General features: G+C 40.6%; 1 protein-coding gene across 1 annotated transcript; it reads left to right on the forward strand.

Annotated features, from left to right (window-relative positions):
* Positions 1–459: 459 nt before the first annotated feature.
* Positions 460–23882, forward strand: LOC134155420 (interferon-induced GTP-binding protein Mx-like). Its single transcript, XM_062602601.1, has 15 exons — positions 460–474; positions 2095–3505; positions 3632–3756; positions 5290–5482; positions 6442–6579; positions 7833–7987; positions 12473–12611; positions 13083–13281; positions 14081–14159; positions 15148–15270; positions 16066–16207; positions 18380–18538; positions 19496–19572; positions 20554–20796; positions 23389–23882. Exons 2-15 carry the CDS (start codon positions 3472–3474, stop codon positions 23620–23622), a joined length of 2040 nt encoding a protein of 679 aa, XP_062458585.1. The 5' UTR covers positions 460–474; positions 2095–3471; the 3' UTR covers positions 23623–23882.
* Positions 23883–24545: the final 663 nt, after the last annotated feature.

The raw sequence follows: 24545 nt of genomic DNA on the forward strand, positions 1-24545 counted from the left end.
CCCAGCCAGCAGCACTCATGGGAGCAGGGCTCAGCAGCTTGCCTGGTCTCTGCTCAACCTGTTTGGTTTCACCCCACATATATGAGAGCTGACTCGGTGAGATTACTTTTTGGGGGAGGAAAGAGGAGTTGATGCTCATGGGCAATATTTCCAAATACCTCCACCATTTGCCTCTATCACCCTGCCATGCAGTACAGACAAGCAAGGAGGCAGCCAGCTGTGTCGTGAGGAGTGTCATTTCTGTCATCCACTAAACAACAGGAGGAAAGTTGGCTGGTGTATAAGGAAATAAAAAATCAACACATGATACTATTATTTCCAGAGCTACCATGAAGTGAACCCTTTTTCATGTTGCAATTGGTTTCATTTCTCCTGATTCTCATCACAGAGTGTAGGTGGAGCCTGTAAATAAAAAAGCACCAGAAGAAGTTGAAAAGAAGTTACCACTTCTCCTTGCTACAGGACACTACACAGGTAGAAGTTTCTCTTTTCCCTCTTCTAAAAATAGTCATGCAGGTTTTGACTGTTATCTTCATTCCTTTCAATAGTTGCATGTGAGAACGCCGCACAGGATTCTAAAGTTAGTGTGGTTAAATAAGATTGCCAGAAGTAGGATTTGTTGTTTCTTGGGGTGGGGAAAAAGACGTTAGTATTATTTCCTCTTTAAAGGGTGAACATTGAGAGACGGCATTCAAACCAGAACACATTTTTTAAAGTATCTACTGTGTGGGGGCAGTGTTCAGCAACACGGTCTAGCTGGCAGTATTCGTACGTAGCATCATAAGCTTTGAATTGCTTCATTCTTTTTCTGAGAAGACAGCTAGAATTAATAAATATACAACTCAGAGACCATATAGTTTACCCAAATATCCTGAAGTCGCAGGATATGTCAGGCAGAAGTCCTTGTGCTCCTCTAGCTGGACAAAGATGAATAAGTGCAAGACCTGTGTGGGTTCAGTGCCACAGCTTTGCACTTTGGGTTTGATAGCTAGTTTTCTTATTACCTCTCAAGATGCAAAGCTGGGGTTGTTAGAGAAGAATGAGGCAACTAGTCTTCAGGACGATCAGCAAGTTCATGCTTCATGATGATGTGGTTGCATAGCTCAGTGTTTTGTGTTGTGCCAGGGGAGATTTCTGACACACAGGCAGACAAACCTCTAAAGGGTAAGGTTCAAGGAAACCACCATTGTTCCGATAATGGAGGCAGAAGCAGCTCTGGGAAAGAGGAGTGTTATCAGACTTACAGTATCAGCACGTCACCGAGGTGTCATGTTTCGTGTACAGACTCTGGCCAGTTTCAGAAAGGCACTTTAAAATTGAAGCTCTTTTTTCCTCTCCTTCTGTCTCTTTTTCATCCAATGCTGTCAAGGCACAGCACACAAAGAAATCAGTATGTCTGTATGGCACAGTGAGGGATTGCACCAACCTACCTAGCATTTTTCAGGTCCAGATGAAGAACAGATGTGTAGCCCCATGCTTGCTGATTACTGTAGATAATGCATTGCTTACTGTAGGTATCTTTGTTAGCCTGTGTACCTGTGTGTGCATGCTGTGGTCTGTACTGTAGACTTAGCTAAAAACCCAGGTATATGGTTAAGATACAGCTCTTGCACTAAAACATTTCAAAGTTGGCACTTCCTTTGTCAGACTCCTTAAATCTCAGTTTCCCAGATGTTACAAGTTTATCTTGGAAGATCTTTTTATTTTTCCTGGTGGCCTTACTACACCATTTTTGCATTCCATCCTATTCATTATAAGGATATCTAAAGCTTGCTATATAATCTCTTTCTGAAGTAAACACATCCATGTTTAGGAGGCCATATGCTAAAATCAGTACACTAATAGTCCAATGAATATAAATAATAATGTAAAAATGATAGAAAATTGTTCTCAGATAATATTTACATTAAATTAAAAATTCATAGGAAGTGTTTGGTCCACTAAATTGAAACACAGGTAAGGAATGGAGAATGGGAAAGGCAATAAAAGGGAATACCGCTAGAAAAATTATTACCAGGAAATTATTTCCTCTAGCAATAGCAAATCACTGAAGAGTTTGGTGGCCAGTGAATGTGGAATGTATGTTTGCTGCAGATAAAGCACTGAGACTTCATTTGCAGAAGAAGAATCTTTGAATTCATTAATAGAAAAAGGTTCATACTGGAATGCTAAAGAAAGGGGAAGTGTGGACAAAGATGAAGGAACTGTAAAATAAGTAACTACAAAGAAATGAAAGTAGTTCAGTTATTTGTTATTGCTGGCCAAAAATGGTAAGTTTTCCCATAGGCTGTTTTTTGTTTTTTTTTGTTTTGTTTTGTTTTTTAAAGGGAACAGGAATATCTACTAAAAAATACTGCTTTATTTAAAAGAAAGACCAAATAGTAAATGTGGAATTAATCTTTTCTTTTTTCTAAACTTGTTTTACACTGAAAGTTTAACTTGGGTCTGATCATCCTGTTTTGACACCTGCTCAAATTAGAAAACCTGTAAACCTAATTCAACCAAAAAATTTAAAACCCAGAAAGTTTTTTCAAGCAAAAATGTGTTTCTCCAAATTCATTTTCTCAAGTATTTGAATTAAACAGATCTTAGTTTTGGCAGTGAAAGGTTAAAAAAAAATCTGTCTTTGAAAAAATAATTCTGTGTTTTTCTCTTTAAATTATTCTCACTGGAAACCACTTCCCCTACAAATGTCACATCAAAGGCCTCTGGTTTCTTCAGTCATCCATAGAAAATATATCAACAAACTTTAATAAAATGGAAAGCGGAAAAATAAGAAAAAAAAGTCTCCTAGTTGTCCCTTCTCTAACATTTTGTCAAGGAAAGTCTGCTTTTTGGAGAGGGTTTTAATTTATAGAGGAAGGGGACTAAGACACTGAACTTCTAAAATAGGTATAAGACTTGACTCTGCCAAGTGTTTCTACTGCAGGAGAGGTGAGTTGGCCTCATAGCAGACTATGGCTTGATGTTTCCTACTCTCACTGCTGTTGGCCCACCCATGTAAGACCCTCTTTGTGCAACGACACAGCCCTATACTCCTGACCCCAGGTGGCTGAAGCATTTGCACACTCTCTCCAGCCATGCCCAGCAGCTGCTATACTGACTGAGGTCCTCAAAACACCTTTCAGCATAATTTTTCATTGAGAAAAACTGCCTTTTTGCAAAAAAGAGCGTAATTTTGTTGTTGTTTGAGTTTTTTTAATATTCTGATTTACTTTTTGACAAATTCTTTCTTCAAACCACAAAGCAAGCATGAAAGAGGTAAGGAGAAGTGTTTCAAGTCTATCCTCTGGAGAGCAATTTTAGTGATTTGAAAAGAGCTGTGGCACTTGATATCTACTGAGGGTTTGAATCAGTAAATAAAAGTGGTGTTTGATTTTCTCTGCTATGATAACTATTACAAGTTTAGTCACTCAGTGTCCTATGTTTGATTTCAGGAGCTATATAAAGGAGTGATTGGACCAAACAGCAATGACTAGTAAAGCACTGATGGACAGTCTACCAGGTAAGCCAAAAAATCAGCAGGCCATGGATAATAAGAGTGTAGTATTCAACCAACCTTTTAATGGAACAAAATTTGCCCTAGTGAAAAATGGTTTTGCATTGCATTCCTTATAACCATCTTTCAAAGCTTTTGCAGTACCGCTTCCACCAGAGTTAGAAGATGAAGTTATGACAATAGATAATGTGATGGAGAGAAAGCCTAACTGTGACCAGAAGGAGTTGAAGAAACAGTATTATGGAGAAGAGGACAAAGTAAGGCAGATACCAGAAGGTGGCATAGATGCTCCCCATTGTTATTCCTTTCTTTCACTTTGTACTCCAAAATGAATTTTGTTGTCTCTTTGGGCAATCTGATCTTGTTAAGCCTAAGCAGAGGAGTACTTTTGGGATCAGGGCCAAGCAGTCCTTTGTGTAACTAGAAAGATAAGTACCTGCAATTTATCTGCAAGCATAAAAAATACAGGTGTAAAAAATAGGATGGCAGCAGCCTAGCAGCCAATTTAATGTGCAACATATATCTGCTTCATTGGTAACAATTAGCAAACGTTGAATAGAAATCCTTCAGAAGATTTTTTTTACTTAAGGCTCTTCTACCTTCAATAGAGATCAATCAATGAAGATTGATCATTATCTGTGTTAAATATTTAACACTGATTAGTTTTCAATCTGTGTCATATTTAATGAAGTTCCTTGAAAATATTTAGGATTTACCAGCTAGTAAATATCATAATGAAGAACCTTACCAATAAGGTTTTAAAATGCCTGCTGCCAGTAATGTGTGATATCTTTCTTATCTCGAAAGAAAAAAGCTGCTGTGTTTGATTATATATGACTGATAGATGTATTTTCAGAGGTGGCTTTCTTAGACATAGGCAAAGGTGGGAAACTCCTGGTTTTCTTCGGGAGAAATTAGGTATGAATGTGCCTGACCTGCTAGAGTTTGTAAGATACTGGTGTTATCAGAATTACATTTTTAAATGCAGCAGCCAGACCAGAATGGAGACAGGAAGAGGGAGAAGAAACCAAGCTCAACTAACTTTAGCTGACCATATTTAACAGCAGGTGGACCAGTTTTTTAAAGGGCTGGAAATTATTTGGTTTGTTTTTATGAAAATGAAGAGCCTTTGTTAATAGCTGGCATGTGTATCAAAACAAACAAACAAAAAAATAATAATCCTTCATTTAAAACAAATCATTCATCCTTTACCCTAGCCTAAAATGAGGCACAGAAAGAAGAGCCATCATGGATTAAAAGATTTTAGTCACCTGTTAAGGATGCTAGATCAGAACACTTTTGGTGTCTGTGCAAAAATTAAACCTTCAAACTTCAAAACAAAGATTTAATAAGCTATTGTGTACTAAATTCTCTTACTACTGGGATTAGATTTCAGTTGCATACACATAATCCGGTACAACTGTAGATTAATGGTAGAAAATGGTAGTTATTTTTTATTAAAAAAAAACACAACAGTATATTAACAAAGCACATTTAGTAATGAGTCTCCCTTTACTCTTTACCTTCTCACAATAGCTTACTAAGCTTGGTATTTTAACTAAGGATAATCATTGAGGCAACGTCAGCTGATTTTCTCCTGTTTACAGACACCTGTGTATAACATTTGAGGTGCAAGGATGCATAGTGATATGAAGTACAACTTGATGCCAGTACATAAGGTTTACTTGGGAATGATGAGCCGGAAAAGATGCCTAAAAGTGGGGTGGTTTTGTGAGGAAACAACTTCTTTTAAAATAATTAAAAATTAATTGTAAGTTTAACTCTAACAGGCAGCAGAACGTACCTTGTGTAACCAATATGAAGAAAAAATCCGACCCTGCATTAATCTCATCGATAGCCTAAGAGATCTCGGAATAGAAAAAGACATGGCTTTGCCTGCGATTGCAGTGATTGGAGACCAGAGCTCTGGGAAAAGCTCCGTCCTAGAAGCCCTGTCTGGTATTGCTCTTCCTAGAGGCAGTGGTAAGGATTCACTTTCTCAGAACTCACCTGAATTTCACTTTGTAGAAGGGATTTTTATTATTTTATTTTCTAGAGTTGGATAACTCCATGACTGAGACTGTATCTAAATTGTGAGATACCAAGGGCCTTCTCAACTCTGGTCTCCAGTAGAAGAAACGGATGTGCAGGTCAAGCATCACAGGGTAACTTCAACAAGGCACACTTCCTGGGTGGTCAAGAGACCAGGAGTAAGAAAAGTATAGTGTAATGTACTTGTCCCAAAATGTGGCCAGATTGAAAGGTCGCATCAGCTGATTCTGCACGTTTCCCAGCAGAGTAGTGCAGCAGAGTGTCGGTTTCACATAGAAGACTAGTTTTGAAATTTGCTTTTGAAGTTGGTTTGTGTTTTTTTTTAAACAAGATTTTCTTACAGATACCTATTCTTTTTCTTTTTCTTTTTTTTTTTTTTTTTTTGTATGGAAAAAAATTGTACAAAGATCTCTATTAACAAATATGTGCCTTCGATGTTATATAAGTCAGAGAAGATTGTTGGAAGACTTTGCTGCTCAAGATTCACCTTTCAGTTCTCTGTGTGTGTATATACACAAACATAAGGTCTGCAAGTTCTGTGTGCATTGACAGTGCCATCTAGTCTTTCAAGCTGGACTTGAAGAGAAGGTTCTCATAGGATGTATGTGCAGCACCGAAACAGGTCACCCAGAGGAGTGCAAATCTCCATCCTTGGAGGTTTGCAAGACAAACAATGGCAGGACAGAGGCATGACTGACCTCATTAGTGCCAATGACAGTCCTACTCTGAATGACAAGTCAGACGACAGCCCTTTGTCAAAGTTTCCTGAAACATTTCTGTGTCTCTGTGCAAAGTATTAGGCAGCCCTATATACACCATGCAGTCCATATGCTGTGTATCATGCGTAAAAGCTGCTGAGAGAGTTACCTCTGTCTTTGGAACTGCTGCAGGTATTGTTACTCGATGTCCCTTGGAACTTAAACTGAAAAGAACACCTTCCACCCAGGAATGGAAAGGGAAAATTCGTTACCGCAGCTTTAACATTGAGCTCCACAATGCCTCTGAGGTGGATAATGCAATAAGACAAGGTGAGCTGTAATGTATTCCCCTCTGATTCGGCTTTCTCAATCTCTGAATCCTTTCTCATCTTTTCTTAAGCTAAGCAGCAGTCTCTAGACTGTAGTGATTGCACATCAACACAGTGATTGTAGCCAGCAGTAACACCAAGAGCTGGATTTAGAGCAGAAGACGGTGGGAGAGCATAACTTAACTCTCTTATGAAAGTTGTACCACTTATTAGATCAATAGTGAGGATGACCCATGATGTCCAATAAAAGGCCACGATGTGTCCTCAGCTGGATGCTGTCTGCCTGGTTTGGGAAGGTTGTCAGTCAAATATGAAGCCCTAACTGGTTCCTGTCATCAGTTCACTCAGAGAATGTTTGAGGTGTCTGTGGCTGTAAATCTTATGATTTTGGAGAAAATTGCAAGAAGGCAGACTAGAAAGCATAAAGAGCTTCAGCCAGCTAGTGTGTCTACAGCCTCAATCACTGCACTTTTTATGTCACAGCTTTGATTTTATGGTATTTTATGCTGTGCAAGGAAACATTTTTCTTGCCCAAAGGATGGTAAGGTCTTTGTGAAAATTGGATTGTTCTTATTTCTTTGACTAACATTGCTCTGCAATATTGTTAATGGTCCTAATGTTTTTCCATTAGCTTTTCAATATATTATTTTGGTATTTTCAATATATCCTTCCAAAACTGGCCAAGTAAGTGGTATGAATTGATTAAGCTAATTACAGAACTGAAAATTCCTCATGAGAATGACTGCTTTGTTTCCTTGCTTGTCTATACTGTTCACAGTTCAAGCATTATTGCCTTACGAGATTTGGGACAAATCACTTGATCTCTCAACCTATCAAAATGTGAAGAATATAGAATGTCATTATCTTCCGAGGCAGCCAAGGATTAATTAATGCCTACAAAGTGTCTTAACATTGAGAAATCTAATTTCTAAAACTGATCAGTATTCTGTCCAATCACTTTTGTTGTGGTTTACCTATGTGTACTTTGCATATATGAGAGTTCATAAGTATATGCTCTGTAAAGTATTAAAGTTCACATTGCAAAAGGACTCCATGTATCCACAAATTGCATAATAATTTCTTTATAGTTTTACATTAATGGATTTATGTGCATGGCTGGATGCCATGCCTAAAAAAGCCAAGCCTAAAAGTACTTTAGTTGGTAGCAGATATTTTTCAAAGTCATTGTGCTCAACTTCACTTTCATGCATTATTTAAAGTTTATATTCATTGCCTCATTCTTTTCTTCTTCAGCCCAGAATGTTGTGGCTGGTACTAAAGGTGCCATTAGTGGAGAACTGGTTTCCCTAGAAATTTGGTCGCCAGATGTACCAGATCTGACGTTAATTGATCTTCCTGGAATTGCCAGAGTGGCTGTGGGGGACCAGCCAAAAGACATTGGGGAACAGGTAAAATTCGGTCTCCTCATACGCCGGTCTATTCACAGAGTCACTTCTGTAACGTACCTCATATACAAGCCTCTGCTGTAGGATGCTGAAGTTATTATGCTGGGCTTCTGAGCCAGCAATAAAGCTACCCTGACAAACAGCCCTATTTTTCAGGCAAGGAATTGCTCACAGGAACAGTGGGGCCCAGGATCTTCTGTCTGCCTTGTCGTGCCAGAGGGAGTTGCCCACACTAGCTGGGAAGGAGCCGCATCAGGGGCCCTGCCACAGTCTACCCATGGGAACATGGAATAAGCCACCCATATGGACCCTGAACACAGTGTTGCCTGTCTGTCCCTTGGCTAGACTGCAGTCTAGTAGATAGATACATCCCAAAATGAGTTGTCTCTTACCAGCTTTTTGGATGCATTTGGCAAAGGTGAATAGATCTGAGCTCTTGTAAGCTCTCCTGAAACAAGGCAGCAAATTGGCCCTCTTACAGGTTTTTTGCTCTGTTATCCATTACTTATGGAGCTCATCAGAATCAGACCCATTCTGGTTTTCTCACCCCTTAAGGGGTCCCAGCAGACCCTTTTTCAAATGAACAGAATATGCACTAAATTGGAGGGGATCTCTGCTCTTCCTCTGGTTACTTTTAGAAGAAATGCTGGGGAATGCAGATAAAACTCTAGTTGGACAAGGCCATCCTTTGTCTCTAAATTGGAAAGACATCAATTTGATAGGTGGACCACTTGGTGGATAAAGAACTGGCTGGATGGCTGCTTGCAAAGAGCTGTGGTCAATGGCTCAATGTCCAGCTGGAGATCAGTAACGAGTGGTGTTCCTCAGGGATCTGTGCTGGGACCAGTCTTGTTCAACATCTTTGTCGGTGACATGGACAGTGGGATTGAGTGAGCCCTCAGCAAGTTTGCCGATGACACCAAGCTGTGTGGTTCGGTTGATACCCTGGAGGGAAGGAATGCCATCCAGAGGGACCTTGACACGCTTGTGAGGTGGGCTGATGCCAACCTCATGAAGTTTAACCATGCCAAGTGCAAGGTCCTACACCTGGGTCGGAGCAATCCCAGGCACAGCTACAGGTTGGGCAGAGAAGAGATCCAGAGCAGCCCTGCGGAGAAGGACTTGGCTGTATTGGTTGATGAGAAAATGAACATGAGCCGGCTTCAGTGTGCGCTTGCAGCCCATAAAGCCAACTGTATCCTGGCCTGCACCAAAAGGAGTGTGACCAGCAGGTTCAGGGAGGTGATCCTGCCCCTCTATTCTGCTCTTGTGAGACCTCACCTGGAGTATTGTGTGCAGTTCTGGTGTCCTCAACATAAAAAGGACATGGAACTGTTGGAACAAGTCCAGGGCAGGGCCACAAGGATGATCAGGGGACTGGAGCACCTCCCATATGAAGACAGGCTGAGGAAGTTGGGGCTGTTCAGCCTGGAGAAGAGAAGGCTGCGTGGAGACCTCCTAGCAGCCTTACAGTATCCGAAGGAGGGCAGCCTTCCAGTGACAAGACAAGGGGTAATGGCTTAAAACTTAAACAGGGGAAGTTTAAATTGGATATAAGGAGGAAATTCTTTCCTGTGAGGGTGGTGAGGCACTGGAATGGGTTGCCCAGGGAAGTTGTGAATGCTCCATCCCTGATGGTGTTCAAGTCCAGTTTGGACAGAGCCTTGGGTGAGATGGTTTAGTGGGGAGTGTCCCATGGCAGGGGGTTGGAACTAGATGATCTTAATGTCCTTTCCAACCCTAACTATTCTATGATTCTATGATCTATAAGGATGATGTGCAGGAGCTGGGTGTACTGTTTCTCCTAGAATAACTTTAAATTGGAACTTGGAATAAGAATAGCCCAAACTGAACTAGACATATCAACAAAACTGAGACAAGATTGGATTATCTGAGCTTAATTCCCTGGGAGAAGACTAATTTCATTTCACACCTAGATAGCAATCTTTCCATTGTATTCAGAAGAAAGCAGCAGGTAAGACAAGATTGGATTATCTGAGCTTAATTCCCTGGGAGAAGACTAATTTCATTTCACACTTAGATAGCAATCTTTCTATTGTATTCAGAAAAAAGCAGCAGGTATGACATATTCCATACATTTTCAACCTGCATGCCTCATAGACAGAGGCTATAGCATTGTAGCATGTTAGAAATTGGGATGGATGTGAAGTATAAAAGAGAGGCACCTTTACCAAAACTCAGGAGAAAAAAAGAATAAACTTACTTTAGTATAAGCGCAATAGAGGTGTGTAAACCTTTTGTAATACAACACAAACTAAGACAAACTCTTTTAGTCTGGCATTGAAACATAGAAGCAACACCAAATAGATGACTTGTGTGACTTTTTTGTTTGGTTGCCTGGTTTTGGTTTGAGGTTTTGGGTTGTTTCTTTTTTTCCCACAAACACTCCACTGAGATATAAGACAAAGACATTTTCTCTCCTGTCAGAGATACAAATTTGAGATTTATCAACATGATCCAAGTCTTGGAAGGCAGACACAGGGACTGTGAGAATGAAGACCTTGCGCTCACTGTAGGAGAGGAACTGGTTCGAGACCATCTTAAAAATCTGAACGTGCACAAGTCCGTGGGTCCTGATGAGATCCATCCGTGGGTCCTGAAGGAGCTGGCAAATGAAGTTGCGAAGCCGCTGGCCATCATATTTGAGAAATCATGGCAGTCAGGTGAAGTTCCCGACAACTGGAAAAAGGGAAATATAACCCCCATTTTCAAGAAGGGGAAAATGGGGAATTACAGACCAGTCAGTCTCACCTCTGTGCCTGGCAAAATCTTGGAGCAGATTCTCCTGGAGGGCATGCTAAGGCACATGAAAATCAACAAGGTGCTTGGTGACAGCCAGCATGGCTTCACTAAGGGGAAATCCTGCCTGACCAATTTGTAGCCCCTTCTGTGATGGGGCTACAGAACTGATGGACAAGGGTAGAGCAGTTGATGTCATCTACCTGGACTTGTGCAAAGCGTTCGACTCTGTCTCCCACGACATCCTTGTCTCTAAATTGGAGAGACATCAATTTGATGGATGGACCACTCGGTGGATAAAGAACTGTCTGGATGGCCGCACGCAAAGAGTTGTGGTCAATGGCTCAGTGTCTGGCTGGAGACCAGTAACGAGTGGTGTCCCTCAGGGATCGGTGTTGGGACGGGTCTTGTTGAACATCTTTGTCACTGGCATGGACAGTGGGATTGAGTGCGCCCTCAGCAAGTTTGCCGATGACACCAAGCTGTGTGGTTCTGTTGATACCCTGAAGGGAAGGAATGCCATCCAGAGGGACCTTGACATGCTTGTGAGGTGGGCTGATGCCAACCTCATGAAGTTTAACCATGCCAAGTGCAAGGTCCTACACCTGGGTCGGAGCAATCCCAGGCACAGCTACAGGTTGGGCAGAGAAGAGATTCAGAGCAGCCCTGTGGAGAAGGACTTGGGGGTGTTGGTTGATGAGAAAATGAACATGAGCCGGCTTCAGTGTGCGCTTGCAGCCCAGAAAGCCAACTGTGTCCTGGGCTGCATCCAAAGGAACATGACCAGCAGGTTCAAGGAGGTGATCCTGCCCCTCTGCTTTGCTCTTGTGAGACCTCATCCGGAGTATTGTGTGCAGTTCTGGTGTCCTCAACATAAAAAGGACATGGAACTGTTGGAACAAGTCCAGGGCAGGGCCACAAGGATGATCAGGGGACTGGAGCACCTCCTGTATGAAGACAGGCTGAGGAAGTTGGGGCTGTTCAGCCTGGAGAAGAGAAGGCTGCGTGGAGACCTCATAGCAGCCTTACAGTATCTGAAGGGGGCCTATAGGGATGCTGGAGAGGGACTCTTCATTAGGGACTGTAGTGACAAGACAAGGGGTAACGGGTTAAAACTTAAACAAGGGAAGTTTAGATTGGATATAAGTAGGAAATTCTTTCCTGTGAGGGTGGTGAGGCATTGGAATGGGTTGCCCAGGGAGGTTGTGAATGCTCCATCCCTGGCAGTGTTCAAGACCAGGTTGGATGAGGCCTTGGGTGATATGATTTAGCGTAAGGTGTCCCTGCCCACGGCAGGGGGATTGGAACTAGATGATCTTAATGTCCTTTCCAACCCTAACTATTCTATGATTCTATGATATATCTTGCTTTCTTTCTGTAAGTGTGTACCTTGGTATCAGAACTCGTTTTTCTCACATGTGATTATTTGCAAAATATCTTCAATATTTCCATGACAGATTATATGCATGAGAGGTTAAACTTCACATCGCTTTCAGGACAGGCATAACATCCAAATATGCTAGATGTTTAGATTAATCTTGACATAGAAAAAGAGGCTGCATTTTACTGCTGACCCATTTCCATGCTATCCTTTAGCATGTAATAACTATCCTCAGTAAATGTGACATTTAATGCCATTAGACAGTGGCTCATATTGCTAGAAATAGTCACATCTTACATGGAAGCATCTAATTTCACTGAATTTTCTTAATGTGTATTGCATTACAGATCAAAATACTACTTAAAAAAATTATTCGCTTCAAAGAAACACTCAATTTGGTAGTGGTGCCATGTAATGTGGATATTGCAACAACAGAAGCATTGAAAATGGCTCAAGAGGTGGATCCCACTGGAGAAAGGACACTAGGTGAGACAATTTTTGATCTGCAAGTTGAAGAGAAATGTGAATCTTGTTTCCATGAAAGTCTGATGTTCTGTATTCCATGCTAGATCTGTAGAATTAGCTACTAGAAGAAGGAAAAAAGAAAACAGCCTAAATGAACTATTTACAAAGCTTGAGATGATCCAGTAGTTCAAAGAATCCCTCAATTTTGAGTCTTGCTGGCTTATATGTTACAATTGTGGAAAAGCTTTGCTGCTGCCTGTTAAAAAAGGATTTGCAAGACAAAAAGAGGGTGGGAGGCCAACTGCGGAGCAAGTTTTACAGTGCAAAGCCCAAGAGCTGAGAGCTCTCTAGAGGAGAAAAAAAAACCAACAAATGGCGAGAAGTTGCTTTATAAGACATGGTACAGAGTATTCCTTCTCTGGGTGTCCTGCTACACCTCTCCCACCTTTAACCTCTGCACTTGACTAGCTTTCTTTTTGGGTAATTTCCCAGGGATCCTCACAAAACCTGACCTGGTGGATAGAGGAACTGAAGAGTCTGTCATTAAGATAATGCAAAACAAGGTCATCCCCCTCAAAAAAGGTTACATGATTGTGAAGTGTCGCGGGCAGCAGGACATCCACGACAAACTGTCCTTGGCCACTGCAATCCAGCAGGAGAGAAAATTCTTCCAGACTCACAAACATTTCAGGTACTTCTCACAGCAAGGACCTAATCGAAAACATATTAAAGTCACTTCAAAGCTTCCCGTCAACTTGGTGAGATTTAAATTAGGGTTAGAAACAGGTATTAATGATATTCAGTACTTCTCATTGCCCATGTAGTGTCACATTCCAAGAAGCCAGAAGAATTTTACACATCAAATAAAACTTTAAAATGAGTTTTGGATGCAAGTTTGATATATATATATCTCCCCTTAACCCTGGGAGAAGTGCAATGGTCTTCAGAAGTTCAAAATAATCTCAAAAAATCTAATTTAAACATCTTAAGTGCTTGAGCACTTCAAGTCGAGCATTTCAAGTCAAGCATTAAAGTATTTCCATGCACTGGGAAACATGGTTAAACTCAGCATGAGAAAGGATACTGACTGTGCTAAGGGCACAGATTTCCCCAGAAGATGACTCAGCAGCAAATCAATCATAATATAGAGAATGGCAGGCGAAAAGGGTTTGGAATCAGTGTACTTCACACATGCAGAAATAACACAGCAGCACATTAATCTGCTGTTACAATTTGCTATTTTCAGCTTCTTCTCTGTTTCCGTTTGCTTAGCCAGTAGCAGTGGCTGCCAAACAACTCTTGCGTTAAATGCCCAGAGTCCTAGGCTGCTGCTGCATCTATGCTTGCACTCTCAGGCAGCCCTTCTTTTACTCAATTTGTGTATTTACTCAAATTGTGTACAACTAGTGAAAAAAAGAGCAAAGCATCAGTGCTACCTCCTTACCCTGCCCATGCAGTCTACCAAAAACACCTTTTCCTCTTTTTTGCAGCATTCTGCTGGAAGAAAGAAGAGCTACTATCCCTTATCTGGCAGAAAAGCTCACAAATGAACTTGTGGGACATATTATTGTAAGTAACAGAAGCGCTATACTAAGCTGTTTGTGTTAGTTACAATCTAGAAATAAGTTCAGCCCTTTAACCTTGGGTTGCAATTGATTTGCAATTGGATTGCATCTTTATATGCACAGAGAGCACTTAATTATCCTTCAGTCCGACATTCTGAGGACAAATTGCACTGAGAGTTAAAGGTGAAAAAACCTGTGTTCTGTTAATCTTAAACTGAACGTTAACAACAGGCAAATAATTTCATTTGTGACTCATAACTCCTGCTTTTTCAATGACAGCCATGTTATTTCTGTTTGTGAATGTTGATTGACTGGGTGACAAGTTACTGTTATGAGCGTACTAAAACACAATAATTTCTATTTAACTGAAAATGTCTTTAAAAAAATCAAGTAAGATGTAATTTTTTTATTATATTATTATACTAATGTAAATATATTGGAGTTTTAATTTTACAGACATGTACCTGCAAGTAATATATCTTATTCCATTAAGGGAAAATGCTAAAATACAGGGAGCCTCTAAATTCAGTACTGAAGGAGAAAAAAAAAGTGTTTACATATCCTGATGCAACTAAACAGCTGTGTTCAATCAGGCATTTATCAGGAATGGAAGGGTCAGTGCATTCCCCACATCACCACCTCCCTGGCACAACCTGTGAGGACAGTTTTTGGCTCACTATAGATGAAATGTTGCTAGGGACTATTGCTAGGTTGCCTAGGGACTGTAGCTACTCTGCCCACCTCACAGTGAGGTCCAGCTTGACTTCTCAGAGAGGTCTTAGCCCCCTGCCTTCTCTCAATGAAGGCCATATTTGCATTTCCATGGTATCTCACTGTCATGTGTGGGATGCAAGGACAGCAAGCTCTTAGACTTCAAAGAGCAGCAAAGATCTTGTGCAGGTATAGGTCATTCTTAGATTGATTTTATTTTCCTTCCAAAGCCAAACATGTTCAACCTACCTAAATATCCTTCTTCACTGTCTACCCACCAGAACACTTTGCCAGCACTGGAGAAACAAATTCATGAGGCACTACAAAAAACATTACAGGATCTACAAAAGTACAAAAGAGTCTCACCCACAACAGAGTCTGAGAAGCTGACTGTCCTCACTGATGTGAGTATCAACATTGATTTTGTCACAGAGCAGAATGAAGAGGTAAATGTGGGAGAAAAAGAAACCACTAAAAGTTAGGAAAACATTGGCATGGAGCACCAGGAAGCTTGTGGTATCTGTCATTGAAGAGTTTCAAGAGCAACACAGACAAACCTCTGGCAGGAATACATCATAGCTACAAAAACAATGGACCACAGGAGCTCATGGTCCCTTCTAGCAGTATTTTTCATGTGATTATGTGATGAGAAGTGAACAACAACTCAGTGGAAAGGTCAAACTCAAGCATCTCAGAGATGGAAAAATTACACTCCTGCCTGCCACAAACTTTTTGAAGGGTTTATATTGTTTACAGCACTCATAAAATCAAATGCATTCTTGATATCAAAATATGGTTTACTAGTCCATCTAAGTATCTTATCTTGGGGAACTAATCCCTGACAGAAAGCTTTCAGGAGGCCAGCAGGAGCACTTATGAAGGCTCATCAGCCTTCAAAGGTTTCATACAAGTCTGGTCAAATACAGTTTGCTAAATGGTTCTAAGAGTCCACAGGAAAGGAAAAACAAAAAAAGTATCAAGTTTGTTCTCCTCCAGCTGTGCTGGTTTGGGGACAGCCAAACAAAAAACCAAACAAAACAACAGGAGTTACAAGCATAAAAGATGTAAGGAAGGGATGTTTTCAATGAACCATGCTCCTGCTTTAACATCAAAAGATTGCAGATTTGCGTTACAGATGGAAGTCAGTCTGGAGAAATGAAACTTTACCACATTCTTGCTTGTTCTTTAATTCACTACAGTTGATCAAACTCTTTAATCAAGATGTCTCTCAGACAATACGCGGAGAGGAACAGTTGGCTGGAAATGAAATCAGGCTGTTTACAAAAATCCGCAAAGAGTTCCAAACATGGGAAACAGTTCTCCTAGAGTGTGCTGCAAAGGGTAAGCATAGAAAACCATTGTTTGCAGCTGACCTGAGATTCCATTCCCTTGCTTTTAAATCAAGACACAGCATCATCAATGGGTTGTTCCAAGAAAGTAAAAACAAGAAGCAGGGAGTATGCATCTGTTGTAATGTTAGGCAAGTTATGCTTTAGTCCTTGAGGAAAAGGACAGAGCTTGTGTTAAATGTTGTCATTATGGAGAGATCAGTGAATGTCTCTGTTCTCCCAGCAAAGCAGTAAAATCAAGACTATGGGCCCTGGCACAAAACTGGTTGGTGAGTCTCAGAACCGTTCTTCCAGATAACAGCATTAAACCAAACACATAATCATCATCATTATTTTAAACTATATAATGAATCTGCTATAATTCTATTCCTATTTTTATTACTATTATTAGGAACATTTTGCAATTTTGGTCTTTTTTGTTCTACTTTAGCTCTGGTTTAAGGTGTGGAGAAAGCAATTCTGAGACTAAAATCACCACACCTTGCAAAGAACACCCCTTCCTGTGCATCTCCCACTTTGCTAATTGCTTAACTGAACTCAGATCTAAACTGAGGCATAGGGTGATGCGCGCAAGCTAAACTCTGCCGCACTCTCAACATCTTTTGCAGCATCTCCTTCACATCTTTCAGAGACCCCATCACTTGCTCTTAGAGATGAATTATCATCAGCTATCAGACAAGCAGCAGTTCTCAAAGCAAATTCTATGCACATCTATGTCAGCATTACTAGTCCCTCTAAAATGATAGGTACAAATAGGCTGCAAGAATGACATCAACCAGAGACAAACATATATATATATATGTGAAGACAGACGGACATTAGTGTATGTTAACATCTCTTATGTCACATCCATGAAATATCAGGCCAATCAACATGATTTTATGGACAGGAATAGAAGAGTAAGATAATGAAGGCATGATGAAATAGACAAAAAAAAAAAAATAAAAAATAGCAGAAAGCACTAGCAGAAGGATGCAACTTCTTCAGAGGACAAGAACAACTGAGTTGCATTACAAGGCATTCCAAGGCAACTGAACCACAGTGGGGAACCATCCGGGCACTTTCAGGTTATCCCCATTGATTTTAATTAATACATCTAACTTCACAATAGCATCACATAGCAACACACAGCAGCTCTTACAACAGCATAGCTCTTGCTGACAATATGCTACCCCAAACTCATGTGTATATATGCCCAGATAAAGTATTTACCTGTGCAGCAGAGTAAGTTCACTTACATAGCTTGAAAACTAGAGGTAGCTTTAGCGAGCTCTTCCTCAACAAAAAGCTCTATTATCGGTCACCTCTAGGATTTCTGAAGGTACATCATCACATGTCAGATGACACTGTTTAACTTGAGCTTTCTTATGATGAATGAAAGTACTAAGAGTAGTAGACACTTTTAATATTTGAAGCCTTGAACTTTCTGTTGCAAAGCTGATAGATGTTCTTGTGGCCATGTTACAACTTTGTACTACCTTAACTGTACAGGTTGGTTTTCAGACTCTGAAACAGATTCTCTACATCTACTTCTGGGTTTTTTTGTGGAGTTTTTTCCACTGATTTTTTTTTCTTTTTTAATTATCCAACTATGGATTCGTGTATCTGAATGTTAGAACTGAAAGCATTCATAGCTTGACTTCTACTTCCACATCTGCATATGATTCACAAATTTGACCCCCAAACAGGGCCATATTGAAACCTTCCAAAACACTCAGAGACCTGTCTTTGCCTGAATATGTAAACCAGTTCAAAGAGATATACCCCATTTAAGATGGCAAAGTCATATAATGTTAACAAAGAAATATTGACTGTGATATTTTAAATAAAAATAGATAGTCAACAGTAGATTCCCTGGAATAAGACTGTTTAGGGAGTTTGGGGTATTGTTTTGTTCCATGAGGGTAGCAATTCCAAGAAGAACCAGTATTTTTGAGCCCCATCATGATTTCTGGGTTGCTTTCTGTCATATAGGTGGTTGCTCCATTGTGTCATTAACTGAGTAATAATGTGTTAGCACAGTTCTGTAGTAATGGTTTTGCTTGAAAGATCATCTCAGTAGTTGCTCTTCTCAAGAGCATTTCAAAGAGGAGAAATAGACCTCCTTCATAAATCTGATATTCATAAATTGAGTGATTAAAGTAATGTTATTTTTATATTGCAGTTAACGAAACTGTACCCGGTAAAGCATGGAAATATGAAGAACAGTATCGTGGAAGAGAGTTCCCAGGTTTTACCAATTACAGGACATTTGAGGATGTTATAAAAGAGCAGATCATAGAACTGGAGGAGCCAGCCATCGAGATACAGAACAGGGTGATCGGTACGTCTCACAGGCCGCATGAGGCTGTTGCATGGGAGATACTCATGCGCCTAACTTTTTTTTTTCCAGGATGAGCAAATGTTCTCACTGCTGGAGCAAGAGCTCCAGCCAGGATTCCTCAGAGTGTGGAAGTGAATTTGATTCAACCTGGAGTCTTACTTCTTCTCTAGAGCCTCCAATCTCTACATGTGGTCTCCGGCCTTTATTAATACTTTTCCCAGTGGCTGGAGGAAGAAAGTTAGAATGTAACTACCTTAAATAACAGAGTAAAGTAATAGTACAGTAGAAGTACCTGGTTACAGCCCAGCAGTTTGGTATTCCCAAACCCAGGGAGTGGCATTCACAAACCTGAACTGGGAGCCCAGCTTCTTTGCCAGTTCCTTGCATGCTGTTGTACATTGTATCATACAGTGTATTGTACGTTGTATCATACAGTGACTGCTGAGACTGGGGGGAAGAGTACATAGTTCATCCAGTAAAAAACACCCAAGGAAAAAGTATGTCATGATCCTCTCTCTCCTATGTTTGACTTAGAAGGCATCTATGGTGTCTGTGCCAGACTCAGTGATCTGTCCTATATGTGGCTAGCCCCTCTCCCTGCACGGGCAACTCAGGGGGTGAGATGCAGATGTGCTTACATGGCCAAGTGATGGCACATCTGTTCAGATACAGCTGTAAGCACAGAAATTGCTTTATAAAAGAAATCTCAGGGATATTCAATCTCTCAGGTGTTAAGTGATTACAGCAGGTCTTTAATGTCTCACACTCTTGGACCTAGAAATTCCTACTTGTTTGTATTGGTCATAAAGGCACAGTACATCAGCACAGCTGCCCAGCTATTTCTGGATGAATACAGAAAATGGGTAGTTTTCCCAAGTCTCCTATTAACAATAGCTTAAAAACCTCACTTGATTACTTGACATTATTTTGTCTGTTTTTCTTCTGTCTGTGTGTTAGGACTGGTTGAAGAGAAATTCATGGAACTCACTATAAGGCATTTTGGTAATTTCCACAATCTAAACAGAGCTGTTAAGGTGAGACATTACCTGTAACCTGAGATAAGAGCATGACAGAATGGCCTTTGTAAATACAGCCATTTGTAAATACTGCTTAGAGTACCTATCTCATTGAATTACCCTTATGCAACCACTGAATTTCTTTCAGGCCTATGTTTTTTATAAAATAAGGAAGAGCATGAAAATGATAGCACCTTTACAATGGGACTAATGAAAGTGCCTTTTGCCTTTTGGTACAAATTTGACAAGATATAAAACATACATTCCTCATTCATTCTGGTCACATTGTTGATACATACACCACAATGCAAAGAAAACACAATATGGCAGCCTTGAAGAGTTTATAATTGATTTAAATTTAAGTTCTGCAATGATCTGTAAGCATGTGGGTACCCTAAGAGCACTAAACAGTGCTTTTCCCTCTCTGAAAGGCAAGCCATGTTGTTAGCCAGTGCAGGAATCTCATCTTCAATAAAAGGGAGCAAGAGCAGACAAGCTAAAAATCATGATGACTGTTCACAGTTTGGGGTAGAGTTAAATGATACAGATGTTGTTGAGCCTTTCTCTTAGAAAGATCCTTGAAGAAGAGATGAGAAGCAATGCTGGACAGCAAGGAAGCAGTGTCCACTCACAGGGTACTGCTTAGAAAGGAAACTCAAATGCAAATGTGAGTGAAATAGATGGTTTTCTATTTTACTTGCATGACCAAACCCTACTGAGCTCCCAGGTCAATCAGATACCAAGCTAATAAGCTACTTCAGCCAAACACAGAAGTATTCAGGGAGGGTCTTTAGGCATAACACAGTGAGAGAGATGCAGAGGGAAGAAGTTCTGGTAAACACTAAAGATGAAAGAAAAGATGGGATGCTTTCTTAAGAGTGCTAAGAAAGTGTGTTAAGGGAATTTGAGGATGACCGAGGGAACTTTGCTGCTATGCACTGACACCTTTGCAAAAAAAAAAGCAAATGTCTGAGAACTTGTTGTCCTTTTCTTTTCTAGACCAGAATTGAAGACGTTAGAGAGAAACAAGCAGAGGAGGCTCAAAGACGTATCCGGACCCAGTTTAAAATGGAGAGAATTGTATACTGCCAGGATAACCTTTACATAAATGATTTAAAATCTGTTAATGGAGAATACTTTAAGAAAGTCAGCAAAGGGAAAGAATCGCAGGTTGGATCTGATTTGCAACAAGAGCCCTATTTTGTCCGGGAACTGGTTTCTCACACGAAGGCTTACTTCTACGTGAGTTTACAGATGATCATACAGCAGTTGTTCTGTACTTTGAATGCTGTCCAGGTCTCACTGTAGTTAACATATTGAGTCTTTCATACTACTACTATGCAGGGAATAGTAGCCAGAGGGTATAAGTGTCTTGTCCAAGCACATGCATAGCTTCTGTATGAACTAATCAGAGCTTCTGACCAGTGATGAAAATGCCAGGACAAAGCTGGTCAGAAAGCTGTTTCAGCACAGTCTCTAGGGAGAAGTAGTTGCACAGTGCCAGATATGGCGATTAGAGAAGCCTGCCATTTCTTAAAATGACAGTTGGTTCCTAAAGCACGTATTAACTGCCTCCCAGCCTGGCATGGTTTCCTGATGCCCCTTGCTCAGGGAATACACTATGAGCAAGTGAGCCCTGTTTTCTAGCTTTTCACAGAGAAAGGAGCAGCTCCTGCTGACTACCCAGTCCCATGCCAGTACAATGTTCTCTCGATCACTTACCAGCATGGAGGAGAGGATAGGATGAGGAAGAGCCCTTGGCCCTGTAACTACAAGTTACTGATATTCAGTTGATGGCAAGCCCCCCTCTACAGCAAAAGAAGCAACAGGCCTAGGGTAGCTTTCCCCACTGCAAGTCTATATCACATTTTTCAAATAACACTAGTTTCCATGAGCTTAACAACATTATGTACAGCACTTCAGCATTTAGCAGAGCATCTGAGAGCTTAGGTCAGCTCAGGTCAGCCTCAAGCCCTTCTGCGTATTCCTCCTGCCAGCAGAAAGCCATATCAGTGGCTTGCAGTCAGAGCCTAAACTAATGTGACGGGAGGAGTGATAATAAAATGTTAAGTTAAAACGGATTCAGCTATCTGTAGAGATCAGAGTGTGTATGCTGCATTGCAGAGAGCTCATAGAAGTCAAGTCTCTGAAGACAAATGGGATGTTTTAACAAAATATTGTGTTAAAGAAAGACAGCAAAGAGAACATGCAGTATCAATATTTGCTTTTGATCTTTGTTTTGTAAAACTCTCCCAGAAAGCAACAAGTTCAATATTAATAATGCAGTAGGTAGGTAACAGCTCACCTTGAGTTCTAATAGCAAGATTTTGACAAATTCCTGCATTAAACATTCAGGCTGATGGAGGGAGAGAAAACCATCAGCTTTCAGAGAATGAGACAAAGGCAGAACTGCGTAAACTCTTCCCTGCCACCTCACTATTCTCTCTGCTATAGCACAAATGTCCCAGAAGTTTGTTAGACATTTTTGTAAATGTCCTAAGAGCCATTTTCAACAATAACAAATACCAGAGCATCATATCTCCATGGGACTTACACAAGGTCAAAACATTTTGAATGCAATGGAAGCTTTTAAGTGTCCACGGCCTTTGAAAATGGCATGCATGATTCTGCATCACAAGATTGTCAAGATTCTAGGTAGAGTTTGGCTACAAAAAAAAGGCCTATATTTAAAGCCTATAGGCTCCCTTCCACCAGTCAGTAGTTCCTAGTGAAACATAGGCTCAGTAAGTGTTTTAGCTGACTCAGCCGAATTGCTTGCTATTGACTAGATCTCTGCAAGACAGAAAGAAAAACTAAACATCTAGTCTTAGGTATTTTTCAGCTTGAGTTCAACCCCACCTTTGTACATGGAAGATTTGCACCCACTGAGTTCCAGATGTATTTAAAGCCAGAAACACCTTACACTTCTCTGGAAACAGGCTGCCCAAACCCTATAGGACCTACAAATCAAATGTGCCTCTTCAAGGTCTTCCCACTGCCATTTTCAAGTCAGGTGCTACAAGAAGAAAGGAAGACAGCATGTTTCTCAATTGCAGCCAGTCACTCAGGAGTAAGTGCTCACCTGGCACCAGGAGGGCTGGAGGCAGCTCCCTCCCAGCATTGGAGAGGTTTTGAACCTCCCATTGTCCAAGAGCATCAGCGAAGCCCGGGAGAAGCATCCCACAAGCTCTTCTAGGTCAATGTTTCAATTTGCATATATAAATAGCAGACCAGACAGTTTGTCAGCTTAGCAGAAAATTATTTCATTGAGGTATCAATAGATGTAATGTAGGCAAAACAAAGCCTCACTACTGCTGAAGGCATTTTCCCTTAAAGCTAATGCTTACTCCAAAGTTGTCTTACACTTAAAAGGACAACCACATCAGAAATACCATCTAAATACAGAAATTCAGCAAGTTTAGTAAAAATCACTCTTTGATTTCCTGTACCATAATGGATTGGTAACATTCAGAGAATACATATTTGATGCAGAAATTGTTCACAAGTACTATTCATCAGGTATGTCCTTGGATAAGCCCTTACCAACAATAGCTGGCAGAGCTAAGTGGCGAACAGCCTGCCTTGGGTTTAGTTCACTGAGAGAAAAAAGCAACAGTTGACATTCCCCTAACTCTTAGTTTTTAGACCTTTAGGTACAAAAGACTAATGGCAAACATTTTTTTGGTTCATGGAAGCACTCCCTTCTTGACCAGTAACTCTGTGCTTAACATTTAAAAAATGTGCTGTCATTTCTTCCCATACTTCCTGTAGCCCCTTCCTGTTTTAGTTCTTTCAGGGAAATAAGTCTTCTGCCTTTTTTCCCCCTTTTTGCAGGGAGCAAGTAAACGCCTCTCTAATCAGATACCTCTGATCATCCTGTCTTCTGCCTTTCATGACTTTGGGGATGGCTTACAGACCACAATGTTGCATCTTTTGCAAGAAAAAAACAACTTAAGCCATCTGCTTCAGGAGGACAGTGAAGCTGCTAAGCATAAGAGCTACCTCAGTGAACGAGCTGATCGTCTCACCAAAGCCCGCCAGTACCTGAGAAAATTCACCTCACTGTAATTTCTTAATTTTTCAGTCTACTCGTTTTCTAGCATTATTGAAGAACTTCATAAAATCCCTGAAAATGTAACATCAGCACCCATTTCTAGTGTTGTTTGCTTTATTTTCCATAATCATGTTACATGCAAACACCTACCCTTATGTTAAGTGCTCTTTTCTGGGAGTTGTGACTGAATAAATGCTGTCTGAGTTTTAAACATTTGCTTTGTGAACTTTGTATAACCATTAAAATAATTATTAAAAAGCTAGAGCTCTTGAGGGTTGTGGTGTTTTGTTTGTTTGATGAGGATGAGGGCTTTCAGCTGTATAACTCACAAACTGTAGAAATCACATTACCTAACTTTCCTAGATGAAGCATAGTGCACAACCTTAGCAACCCCACACTTCCCTTTGTGGTTTTGCCTCACGGTGATTGATGTCTTTCCCGCCATGGCCTGAAAAACAACTCTGCAAGCTGTTGCCACTGTTCAGTCCCAGCCCAGTAGGTAGAATGTACACAGTGGACATGAAACAATGCCAGCATAGATGGAAAAAAAGTGAACTACATCTTATCAGGACATCTACAGGATGCTGTTGGCTTTGCTTCTCATTTGTCAGTTCTCTGATTTGTACAGAAAGGCTAAGAGGCTATTTCTTTTAGAAGCCTGGAGCATCACCTGAAATTTTGGGACTGATGGGCAATTCAGTAGATAGCAGGAATTTGGATGTCCAAGAGATTAAATCATGCAGGATGCTAAACATGGCTGACTTCTGTGGCACAGCTTTCACTCCAGTAGAGCGTACAACTTTCTTAACTCTGTTTAGCGCTACAGCCAGTTTTCCACATTTCAGTATAATGTTTTGCTACTACTGACTTGCAGTGCTGCAGGTCAGAAGCCATAAAGAAGCCTGATCCCACAATAACTTATTTAATCTCTATTTTG

This window comes from Pezoporus occidentalis, unplaced genomic scaffold (genome assembly GCF_034315485.1).
Source record: "Pezoporus occidentalis ecotype Australia unplaced genomic scaffold, CSIRO_AGI_Poc_V1 ctg77, whole genome shotgun sequence".
NCBI classification, from domain to species: domain Eukaryota; kingdom Metazoa; phylum Chordata; class Aves; order Psittaciformes; family Psittacidae; genus Pezoporus; species Pezoporus occidentalis.

Coding starts and splice junctions, on each gene's coding strand:
- LOC134155420 (XM_062602601.1), top strand. CDS start 3,472: ATGACTAGTAAAGCACTGATGGACAGTCTACCAG. Junction 3,757..5,289: donor ATTATGGAGAAGAGGACAAA/GTAAGGCAGATA, acceptor TAACTCTAACAG/GCAGCAGAACGTACCTTGTG. Junction 7,988..12,472: donor CAAAAGACATTGGGGAACAG/GTAAAATTCGGT, acceptor ATTGCATTACAG/ATCAAAATACTACTTAAAAA.